The sequence below is a fragment of the Arachis stenosperma genome, chromosome 3 (genome assembly GCF_014773155.1).
Source record: "Arachis stenosperma cultivar V10309 chromosome 3, arast.V10309.gnm1.PFL2, whole genome shotgun sequence".
NCBI lineage: Eukaryota > Viridiplantae > Streptophyta > Magnoliopsida > Fabales > Fabaceae > Arachis > Arachis stenosperma.
In genome coordinates this window covers 159,861,576-159,873,410 of record NC_080379.1, presented here as the reverse complement: position 1 = coordinate 159,873,410, position 11,835 = coordinate 159,861,576, and the positions used below count along the sequence as shown (strand labels likewise).

The 11,835-nt window shown below is 37.0% G+C and overlaps 1 protein-coding gene across 2 annotated transcripts; it reads right to left on the bottom strand.

The window, feature by feature from the left end:
- Positions 1 to 3,638: 3,638 nt before the first annotated feature.
- On the bottom strand, positions 3,639 to 10,353 carry LOC130970244 (tRNase Z TRZ1-like). 2 transcript variants are annotated; one of them, XM_057896255.1, is made up of 11 exons: positions 10,038 to 10,353; positions 9,668 to 9,753; positions 9,375 to 9,501; positions 7,629 to 7,847; positions 7,055 to 7,217; positions 6,895 to 6,965; positions 6,333 to 6,428; positions 5,373 to 5,486; positions 4,341 to 4,409; positions 4,181 to 4,255; positions 3,639 to 4,064 (listed from the first exon to the last, which is right to left on the bottom strand). In XM_057896255.1, exons 3-11 carry the CDS (start codon positions 9,420 to 9,422, stop codon positions 3,990 to 3,992), a joined length of 930 nt encoding a protein of 309 aa, XP_057752238.1. In that variant the 5' UTR covers positions 9,423 to 9,501; positions 9,668 to 9,753; positions 10,038 to 10,353; the 3' UTR covers positions 3,639 to 3,989. The 2 variants fall into 2 exon arrangements, with proteins under 2 accessions (XP_057752238.1, XP_057752239.1); XM_057896256.1 differs by lacking the exons at positions 9,375 to 9,501; positions 9,668 to 9,753; positions 10,038 to 10,353 and adding an exon at positions 8,682 to 9,059.
- Between the last annotated feature and the right edge of the window lie 1,482 nt (positions 10,354 to 11,835).

The following is an 11,835-nucleotide window of genomic DNA, read 5'->3' as shown; positions in this document are numbered from 1 at the left end:
CATCGCCCTTTATCCCTCGGCTACCCCATCGACCCTTGTGACGTCATAGGCGGGTCCATTGGACCAGAAATTTATCATGGTCTCAAACCCGAACTGAGTGCCTCCTACTGCTATGCCCTCTGCAGATGCAATGACCTTGTCGACAGAGCCTGCGGTGGGTGATTCTTCTAATACCCCCGAGCAGGATGCCCCTCTACCCCCGCCCGTCATCTGGTTGAGGATTTGGCCCAGTGGCATGCAGTCGTGAGTTCAATTTTTTAATATTAAGTTTGTTTATCTTATGTTTTTTATCTTCAGTTTGTTTATGTTAAGTTTGTTTATCTTATGTAATTTCTACTGTGCGGTTTTTTCTCTAATAGGTTTGCACCGAATCCCAATGCTTGCATACGGGAGATATCGGATGTTATTAAGTCCATGTATGATCACCCGTAGCCGACCTACATGCAGATCCCAGCTGAGACCAGAGAGCTCTAGTTTCAGAAATGGGGGGTAAGAACCAAATTTGGTTAGAATTAATTTACTGTATTTGAACTGTATTTTATTCTAACTAATGTTGGTGAATCACGTTTTACAGCTGAAATTCATATGGGATGTGGAGCATAACCTCATGATCTGAAAGATCTACGACCACCGGGCAGGCAAACATTTTCAACAGATGATGAGCGATATTCATTAGAGAAAAACCACTTGACGAAGTGGATTCGTCCAAACATAAAGCATGACCTGGAGGCTCACTTTAGAGATAACGAGGCCTTCAAGCATCGATATCTGACGAACATCGCCAACAGGGCTTCGCCCAGGTCGTCGTGGTATACGGGTGGGTCGGTGACCTTCATGAAGATGAGACTTGTAAGAATTTTGGCATTGTTTTGTGTTATAGAAGTTACTTGAATTAGTTACTAGAGTTTATGGTGTTTGATTTCCTTTTTCATTATCAAGTTACTTAAGTAGTTAGTAGAGTTTAGGGTGTTTAATTTGCAATTTTAGCGGATTTAAGTGGTTAGATTCGGCTTTGAGATTGATGAAAATGTTGGATTATTTAACTGTTTACTGATTCCTGCTGCTAAAATTGTTTGGAAAATGCTTGACTGTGAAATTTTTATAAGATTTTCATTTAAATCAAAAAATTTCAAATTATGTTTTGACTATAGAATAGATATTTCCTGCTTCATATATATTTGTCTGTCATTGTTTAATTTGTTCGTTTATTTTATTGTTTAGTTGATATATTAATTTGTAGTTTAAGTCGTTGGATCGTGAAGCGACACTGTCAGAGACCTTCAAGTATACACATACTTTGATAGCAAACAAGGAGAGATTTGCTGACGAGCGGTCGGCAACCTATTATGTGAGTTTAAATTAATCCTAAATTTCAGGTTCATTTGGTTTAAAGTCAATTATTTAACTATTATCCTAATAGTAACTAACGTGTGTGATGCAGGAGTAGTATCAGCAGAGGTTGGAGGCCGCGACCCAACAATCTCAGCCACCTAGTGGAGTCGACGAAGCCAGCTCCGATACTTCAGTCGTGGATCCTGACAGGATTTGGTGCGAGACCGCCTCTGAACTCCACAAGAATTGCCGCATCGGGTTGGGCTCGTTCTTCGCCAGTGGCCTCCGCTCCTTCACGTTGGTAGCTTCCTCTGCCACCAGCCCTGCTGATCCCTAGGAGGTTATCGACCTGAGGGAGGAGGTGCATAAGCTAACACAGGAGCTTCACCAACAGAAGGAGCAATCTGAGGAGAGGTATCGAGAGATTCTTGTTGGAAGCTGACGGAGAAGCTGGAGAAATTCGAGCGGCTGCGACAGCAGATGGAGGAGTATAGCTAGCAGATGCACGCTGGAGGCTGCGGCGCTGCTGGTTACCCCAGCAATGCTGCTGGAAGGGCACCGATGGCAGCACCTACTCTGCCACCTCAGCAGGGGGACCACGACACCGCCGCTGCCACCGACGACAACGACGATTATTAGGATATGTGAAATTGCTTAGGGTTATATGTATTTTTGTTTGTTTAGGGTACATTATTCTACTTCGGTTACATTTTATTGTATTCATACCATTTATTTTTAATAAAATAATTTGTTGATTTCGGCTAATTTTAGATTTTTGATAACAATTTCGTTAAGAAGAGTTTTAATTTCATTTTGACTGTTAGTTGTGGCTTAATTGTGCCAAAAAAATAAATAATAAAGATCCTGCCAACGGATTTACCGTCAGATTAATCCGACGGTAGTCATCAACCCAGGCTCGACAATCCATTGTAAACACCGACGGAAAATTTGCCGATAATTAGCATCGGACAAAAAATTCTGCCGGTAAAAGATTCTAGTGCCGTTTATACCATCACCTATAGGACAACCGTAAATCCGACAGTAAGGTACTTAGCGGCTGATTTATTTGATTAATCTGATGATAACTGGCTTTTTTCTTGTAGTGTTGTTTTTTTCCTGCTTTGTTCTTCGTGGCTTTTTTGCATGCTAATGATTCCTTTATTGTTGATCTTTTATTTATAAAGAATGTTTCTGAATTTCTAGAAATGTCTCCATGAAGATTGTTGGTTTAAAGGTACTTGGTAATTGTAAATTGTTGTTTCTGGCAAGATGATATTTGTTGCTGTGAGTGGTTAATCTTGGTTATTGTGCATGATTTTTTTGGGCTTACGTTGCCCCTAAGGGATGCTGTTGTCATCTTTCTTTTCTCTTAAAATCTCGATGAAATGAGAGGATTCTGTCATTATTGTAATGATCTCCACTTCTAGATCTTGAATCAAATGTTGTGTATCTATTTTATTGCTAGTCATCCGCCATTTGTTGAAGATTAGACTCCAAGTACTTGACAACGGCGCCAATATTTCAAAGTAATACATGAAACCAAAGTGATATGGGCCTAGACATGAGGTTCAGATTTTTTTGGGTGAATGTTTCGACTTGTTTACTGAGATAGTAGATCTGTCTGATATCCTCATCTAAACACTGGTGGGGGTATTTGTAAAAGACTTTGATACTTAAATTAACAAGAACTTTAGACAAATTTAAATGAATTGTGATTGAGAAATACTTGAATTTGATAGTAAGTGATTACTTGACCACCACTCAATTCTCATCATTTACATTAGTGGGCAACTTCTCCAATATCTAGTAAGTTATCCCACATTAGAGTAATAAATGAATTAAGGACAAATATATGAGGTAGTGGGTTAACAAAATCTTATTTGCCATGCAAGTCAAGTCGACTATGGGTCATGAAACCCATGCCTCAAGTAAGTTGGATAGATCAACCCATGTGGTTAACTAGCACATAACCACAATTTGAGTATATCTATTATACTTTTCAGGATTTTTTGTTGAAGTGAATATTTGGACCATAATTTTAGATCATAGTATAAACCGTATCTATAAAAAATAAACTTCATTTGACCGAAGTATTGAATGGTTAATTTTAGAATTGACTTCATTAAATATTTTTCAAATTATTTTTTTTATCGTCTTCAACTTTTTAACTTCTTAACCCATCTCAAGTCTTTAGTCTTTGCTACCACCATTACCCAACCTTTATAACATTAGTAATTAGCGATAAAATTAATAAGATTAAAAAGTAAAATTTTTAAAGGATAAAATTGTAATAAAAATCAGTGTAGGTTTAATATCTATAACAAAATGCTAAATACATATATTTTGTGTCGTAGTGTGAGGGTACCTTTTAAAAATTTGTGCTCCCTGCACAGCCTAATTTGCTCACTGCTCGACATTTTCCATCAATGACAATGTGCAGTTTGCCTATGACCACTTGCTAAAAAAGCGGCTGGATGGTTTTAAATTGCACCTACAATGGTGGTTGTGGATGTGGCGTGATGCGAAAATTGGGGTTAAAATGGTATACATAGTAAAGGTTGCAATTTCCGCTAAGATTCCAAAGCAGTTAACGCCTAAACAACAATCTTGTGGCCACATTGGTCACTCGTGTATTGAACCAAACTCCCAACTTCTTGTCAGAAACCTTCGGTAAGTGCAAAAGTTCGACCAGCTAGAGGGGGTGGCAAACCAGTTACAGCTTCTTCAATTTCCTGCATAGCATATGCATCACAAAGATATAGCAACATTCTCCCAGGATCCCAATCACAAAGATCAGGGCTTTGTGAGGTTGAATATATTATTTTCAAGATTGAAGGTAGCATCTTACCTCCACGGTGTAACGTGCTGAAAAGTGAATCAAGAGGATTGCTCTGTTCTTAAACCGTTCTGCATAACCAATTATCTGGAAAACAACAGTCATAATAAATAAATTGCCACTGAAATTTACATGATGCATTGACTGCTTTTTGTTGCAGTATATAGCATACCTCCGACAGATGTGTATGTCCATAATCTTTGGCATGCTCCACAGTGATTGAATTGTTCACGAAGGTACACTAAAAGAGAAAAGGAGAAAAGCCAAACTTAGTTCATTGAGGTTGCAAAGCTACAATCTAATACTAATGTTGTCGCACAATTGCTATTCTATAACTTTGTCACATAAGCATGGTTTTTTGTAGGTGTCTATTTTCTTCTTACATGACCATCTAAACTTAACCATTTATCCATAGTGCATTTAGAAACGGTTCCGTTTATATTTATTTTTCTCACTAATTACAATCACCAACTCTCACTAATTATCATCACTAACTACACATCATATATTATTTTTTATTTGCTCACTCATCATCACTCTTAAATCATGGCCACAATGTTTCAACATTAAACTTCTATAAGTAACACTTACTACACTCGAGTTGTTTCATCCGATGATACATTCGAAGATTTCTATTGGTATTACTGTAAAAATTTAAAGTTCATATTACACATTTATAAAAATTTCAGTTCATTGTTATTAACTTTTGAGAGAAGCGAATTCTCAAACTTTTTCCAACAACAGATGAGTTTACACAACATCATTCCAACTAGGAAAGCAGATTTTTCGGTTAATAACTGACAAACAAAAAGAATCCAAACATAGTCCTTTTCATCCAGAGAGAAAGAAAAAGAGAAAGAGAAAGAGAAAGAGAGAAAAAGAGAACGTTAGTTGAATAGAAAAATTAGTTTACAAACTCTTTCCAAATAACATATACTTGTATTTATTTTTATTCATTCTAAATAAATATTATTTTTCCTTCATTCTATGCAAGATTACTAAATTTATCATTAACCTAACACATACTTTCTTTGTTTCAAATAGAAAAAAGTATTATATACTACTATTTTCCAAAAAAATATATATCCATCTTAATCTCACACATTACATGGGTCTAAGTCCAATCCATAAAGAATTATGAAACCTAGCGCACACCATATTCAATGATTTATAAGTTTAAACATGTTGGATAGATATCGTTCACCTCTATGACAAGAATTCTAGCCCGCAAAACATCAGTGTTATTTTCATCAACTATGAAATCTGACATGGTGTCTCCCGTGAATGCGATCTCAGGTTCTGTCAAAGTGTATGTTATCTACCAAGTACCAAGCTTGATTAGCATGCAAAGTGAACCAAAAGATATAACAGACGATCCACCACAACTTCTACCACAAATAGAGTGCATTTGAACTTTTCACCAAACTTCCATGTAAATGATGCATGGATTATAAACAATATTCTTAAGCACAAAAATTAATTCAGAGAATCTGGCTCAAACAAAGAATGGAAAATGGTATCTATGATTTATACTATATCGCAAACTGTTGGTATCAGTGTATCTCAGTAACAATAACATGGATTTACTGAGGAAATGTAGAAAAATCTTAGGAAAACAAATACAGATAGTTACTGGTATTCAAGGGGATCTGGTTTCTCCCCACAAGTTCATTTCCTTTTATACTGCTCCGAAACAATTAAACTTGCCATCAACCCAATCTACCCATGAGTTGGTAGGCTGTTAAAATTTGAGCCCACACATTGCATAACACTCTTCCTCCTCGCACAATGGCCCACACAAGCTACAGAAAGTTCAGTGCTTATGAGAATAAAAAATACTGAACAACAAATAACGACTCATTTGCCAATGTACTGCAAGAATAAACACTAAGTAATATGTAGTTCACCATTTTGAAGTTTAAGACCAAATATAAACCATACAAACATTGTGTTAATAGTCAGCTACAAGTTATAACCTCCTCCGTGGCCATGGCCATGGCCACCAATCACCATTCCATTTTGTGTGCATTTCATTCTTCTTACCAAATACAGATTAACGAAAGATACGGGAAAAATTCCAAACAATTGGGACAGATAGAGCACCATTAAAACTGCAACAATGTACATGTTTCAAATTGTTGACAGTAGAATAATGAATACTGACCTCCACACCAGAAGACTTCAAATTCTTGATTTCATTTCCGGAAAGACCAATGTATTCTGGTTTAAGTTTCTGCCTTACATAGTACAGTATATAACCCTGCCCCAAAAGAGTGCATATTAATTAGATTAAATGCATATTAAGTATCTGTCTTACATCAAAATGCTTTTGGTTTCATAGAAAGGGTGTTGCTAAAGGTCATTCAAAATTTATCTGGTGAATATGGTGACAAATGGAAGTTTGATAAACATAATTTTTAAAGCTATTTTCAAGACTTAAATTACAAAATAGATGATTTTAACTTAAAAATAAACAGGTTTAAGACTTCAAATATCGAAAGGATCAAGTAAGAGATTACAAAATAATAAAGCCTTTCAAAAGTCATCTGCTATAGTGCCTCTCGGAATTGCCAATGGCACATAAAACTGCAATGAGAAAGCATTATCAAAACAGCTACTCTCAGAGAGCACCAAAACCTAAAGCTACATTTTTTAAACAATGCCCTAGTCCATAGCACAAAGGAATATATAGCTTTTGACTCGAGCAGCAATTGCTGGTCGGGTACCTGGCTGGGTATAACATGGTAAGTCCGAAATGCTTTTACTTTGAGATCTTTTCTCAAATAAAACTCCTCTCCTGCAAATGTAAGCCATGTATTAGCAACTACTGCGCATGATTGGAATAACTCAAAACCTTGCATAAGTTTGATTGAAATTAACCATTACCTACATCTAACCCAATCAAGTTGTGCTTGAGCTCTGAATGGTCCATTTTCCTATGGACTTCAAAGAGTTTCTCTACGTCCTCTTTTACTGAAATTGGTACAATAATTGTTGGTGGCTTCATACGGTACAGGCCACGTGTGGCAACATACATCGGTAGTCCTCCCTGATAAATCATTTGTATGTCACAAGACAGAATTTCAACAACAAATTAATTTAGCCATACATTCGCTAGATAAAACCCCAATGCAAAATATTAGCATAAAGGGCAGCTCGCTGCGCAAGCATCCCCATTAATGCAGGATTTGGGGAAGGGTTGCACCGTGTAATGTATGCAGCCTAACCTGATAATTACATCATTGGCTGTTTCCACGGTTTGAACCTGTGACCCCTTGACGTTGAGATCACACGGAGACAACACAACCGTTGTTCCAAGGCTCCCCATCAAAGTATTAGCTTAAACAATAAACAAAAAATTATTCATATACTGGTTTGATAATATTATTACAATGTGATACATGTGCAACAAAATTCCAAACAGGATCTCATGCATGCATTATGCACAAAGAAGACTAACTATGTGATCCATGTGCGCATGGGAGATCAACAGAAAGTCTTGGGAAACGGCGCGAGGTGGGCAGCGACCAATGTCGAAAGCTACTTTAAGAGTGGGAAACATGATGCAAGTTTCATGGCCTCCAATGGAAAGACCCCCAACTGGGTATCCCTCAATATTCAGATCCTTTGCTTTCTTTGAAGAATTTGGCTGCTCATTTTTTGGCTCCATAAATAATAACTGATATAACAGAAAAGAAGAAAATCATAAGAGGAAGTAACATGAAATCAGAACAATTAGTATAGGAACTAGAACCATTAACCTAAAAGAAGATAAAAAATAGAAGTCTAATCACAGGGTAACTTAAAAGTATACAAACGCATGATTCAAATTCAAATGAGAAACACAATCGTTAAATTTAGTGTTGACTTTGTACAATTCCCAAATTGCCATTTTTATTATCTTCTCTATCACAGTCCTCTTAAACATATCTATCACAGTTCTCTTTAACATAACTGAATCAAACATACAATCCTAATAATAATCCTCAACCCCTTCACCTCCCTCACTCACCGTTCTCATCCGCTTAACTTCTTAATCTCCACTCTCACTGGCTCAACCTCATTCTCTCAGTCACAGAGGTGGCCTCACTCACCATAATCACCTCCCTCATCCTCCCTCGCACGCCACCCTCAGCTGGCTCAACCACCTCCAGTGATCTCCAACTCCCCCAGATCGTCGCCGCCAGCTTAGTCCCTGCCAGATCTACTCCTTGTCGCCATAAACTCAAGACATTTTCTAATTCAGAATTTCTACTGCTCAACATCCATTCAAAACACTCAGAAACAAAAACTCCAGATTTACAATCGAAGCTTCTGGATCTGGTACCAACCTCCCTGGATGCAGAATCAAGCTCTCCGGATGAAGGCGGTTGTGGGCGGCGCGAAATAGACTCGGCTGAAGAAGCCGACAATGGAACCCCTTTGAACACCATTGTCGCGCGACAAACGGCAAGCAACAGTGCCGTCGTGAAGGAGAAGCGGAGCAAAGAAGACGAAAACAAGTTCTATTTACCTTGATGGAGCAGCAATGGGGAAAGGTGAAGATCTCGGATCTTGTGGGTTCCGTCGCGAACTTCTGATCGTGGCTATGCCACCACCACTCAACGGCGGTCTTCCCTTGGGACCGGAAAGATGAGACGCGCGGCCACGAATAACGACGACGCCACCAGAGAGAACAATAGCAGGTAATAGAGAGAGAAGAGAAAAGGGGGAGATGGCTCTCTGGAACAGATTTTGGTCTGGGAAGGGGTGAAAAGGGAGAAGTCTCAACCCTGCTCTGCTGTTTATCCTGGATTTTTTTATTTTGGTTTTGAATTTGATTCTGGAAAGTAGTTGAAGAGTTGAGATGGAGAAGATAATAATAAAAAAGGGCAATTTGGCCATTTGGGAATTGTACAAAAGAGTCAACACTAAATTTAACGATTGGATATTTTTGTGAAACAATATATATTTTTCATGGGTACAATGCCAATTTAAATTTTTTTTATAATTAGTTTTGTCAGCATTCAAATCTTTGATGTTCAGAAATAGCTATTTACTCCAAATTGAAATATCAAAGTTTATAATTAAAAAAAAAAAATCAAAACGCATATAAATGACAAACACAAACTTACCCAGAAACCCATCACATAAGCAACAAAAATTCAGAATAAAAAAAAAAAATCTAATTAAAGTAATCAGCAAACAATTGAAAACACAAACTTACACAAAAAAAAATTCTAATTAGCTTCTCCAATATTCTGGCAACAAGCATCAAGAATCACATCCGCATATGAACCAATCTCAGAAGCAACATTTTTTTCAAGATGTGCAAAACAAACCATCCCCTGCCCCTGAAAATCGTACAAGGGAAAGAGATTTACCAATGATTGACCAACTTCTATTTTAACATTCAAACCTTCTAAACAGTTCTCCTAAAAAATTAGTACAACCTCAAAGAAGAAACTACAAGTCTAAAACCAACTTCATGTTTCAGTTGCAGTTACAACAATAGCATACCTTCACCTCCGGCGACCAATGATCAATGGCAATCAGCGAACTAGGAATCACCAATCCACAAAACTTGCCCAAAAGAGAATAATAACCTATGACAACAAAACCAATTCAAACCCCTAAATAGCTCAATTCTCAATGCATCACAAAGGGACAAAATATAACTAGAACCAAGGTTCACTCTTTTATCTTCCCCTTTGTGCTTGAACAACAATCAAATCTCTGTAACACTAGTTGCTACAGAGAAACAAACCATACTCTAAATGAATCGTATTAAAACTTAAGTAGCACCCTTTTGTACAAAATGTGCTTTACAATTAAAAACCAAACATGATTTTGCCAATTATGCTGAATTCAATTGATGCTCAATTTGAACCTTTCGAATTGCAGTTTGAGAGGCGACGTCGGCGATTGCAAGGCTTCTGAGAGGGAGGAGTTGACGGGAGGGAGACAGCGACGACAACGTCTACAAAGTGGCCGGAAGGTGATGATTGCGACGGCAACGAAGGCAAGAGCGAGGAAAGCGAAAACGGACGAGCTTGTGCCGGCGAAGTGAAGGAGACGACGGCGGAGAAGGGAATGCGGCAGCTCGGTAGGAGGAGAGCACAGCTGGCAGACAGCTGGGAGAGGAAGAAAATGATTTCAGAGAGTGAGGTGAGTGCGTTTAGGGTGAGATTGTTTTGAGAGAAACTGTTTCTTCCTTTTTTTTTAAAAAAAAAAACTTCAAACGGCATCGCTTTTAGGGTTTTAATTCTGAACCAAAAATCTTTAAAAAAATCCGTCCGGCTCACATGATTTATCAGTTAACTGCTGATTCAACCGGTTTTTTCATTGATTTTTTGTTAGGTGGTTTTTTATGTCAACCACTCAACCAAATCAACTGGAGAATTGGTTTTTAATTAACTCAGTGGAACTAATTGGTTCGGTTCGGTTCAATTTTAAAATTATGGTTTGAAATTTAAAATTTTTAATTAAATTCTTGGAATGAAATCAACTTAAATTGGTTGAATGACCACATAGTCTGTTTAAAGTTTAAACAAGTGTTAAAGGTTCGAATTTCGTCTTAAAAAAACCCAGTTGCACATTTTCTATCCGCAAAAGAGTTCAAGAGTTTGTCTTTTAATATCTGATTATTTTTTTCCATTTTTGTACAATTAAAAAATTAAGGAAATTTATATTTTGTTTTTTCTAGGTTTATTCTATTTCATATTTTTAATGATGAAAAATGTGAAGTGTGTGCTTGTGGATTCATTTTCCAGGTTCCGATAGTGTTAGATAAAAAAAGAAAGAATTCTATATAATTTGACCTTAAAATTCGTAATAGAAGCATTTTTTTTGTAAGAAAGAAAATAAAAGCCAGAAACTACTTAAATAGAGGGATAGTTCTACTTAAAACTATTCTCAAACTCGTCTTAAGGAAAGGAAAGTTCTACTTGATAGAGTTGTAATCTCATCGCTATCTTTGCCACCGTATTCGCATATCTCATAATCAAATGAAAGTCAACAAGCCAATTCTAATGCATGGTATCCCTTATTTTGAGCACTAATGGATCAATAAACCTAAAATCATCTTGATAATTAGTAACAAGATTAAACAACATCTTACAAATAACATCTCATTCACGCACATCCCTAAGAGATAACCTCTCCAAATAGCAAACAATTCCCGTTAAAAAATATTATTACTCTCAATCATTCTCAAATACCCTCTTTGCCAACACTCATTACAATCTTTGATAATGCAAGCAAAACCAATACTATCACCAGAACTAGGATAACTAGTATCACAATTAATCTTAAAAGTACCTACAGATGGAAGATTCTAAAAACCACTTAAAATAGAAGGAAGGGACATACGTTGTAATTCAAAAACACTCCCAAGCTCCTTTTCTGAAACTAAAGCTAGACAAATCACTTTTTCCAAAGGCTCAGTCTCACGAGTATTAAAGATGTTATTATTCCTTACTCGCCATATTTGCCAAAGTCCCGAAAACAACCTGAACGGATTTTCTCTGCTATGACACAAGAACTAGTTCTTCAAATCCAAAGGATGACAAGAATTATCCAACCCTGTGATACAAGCTAAGCTTTCCTCCCAACTAAAAAGCTGCTTACACAACCACAAATAATTATTGCGTGAGTCATAAACTTTAGATGCAGCATCAAACCAATGC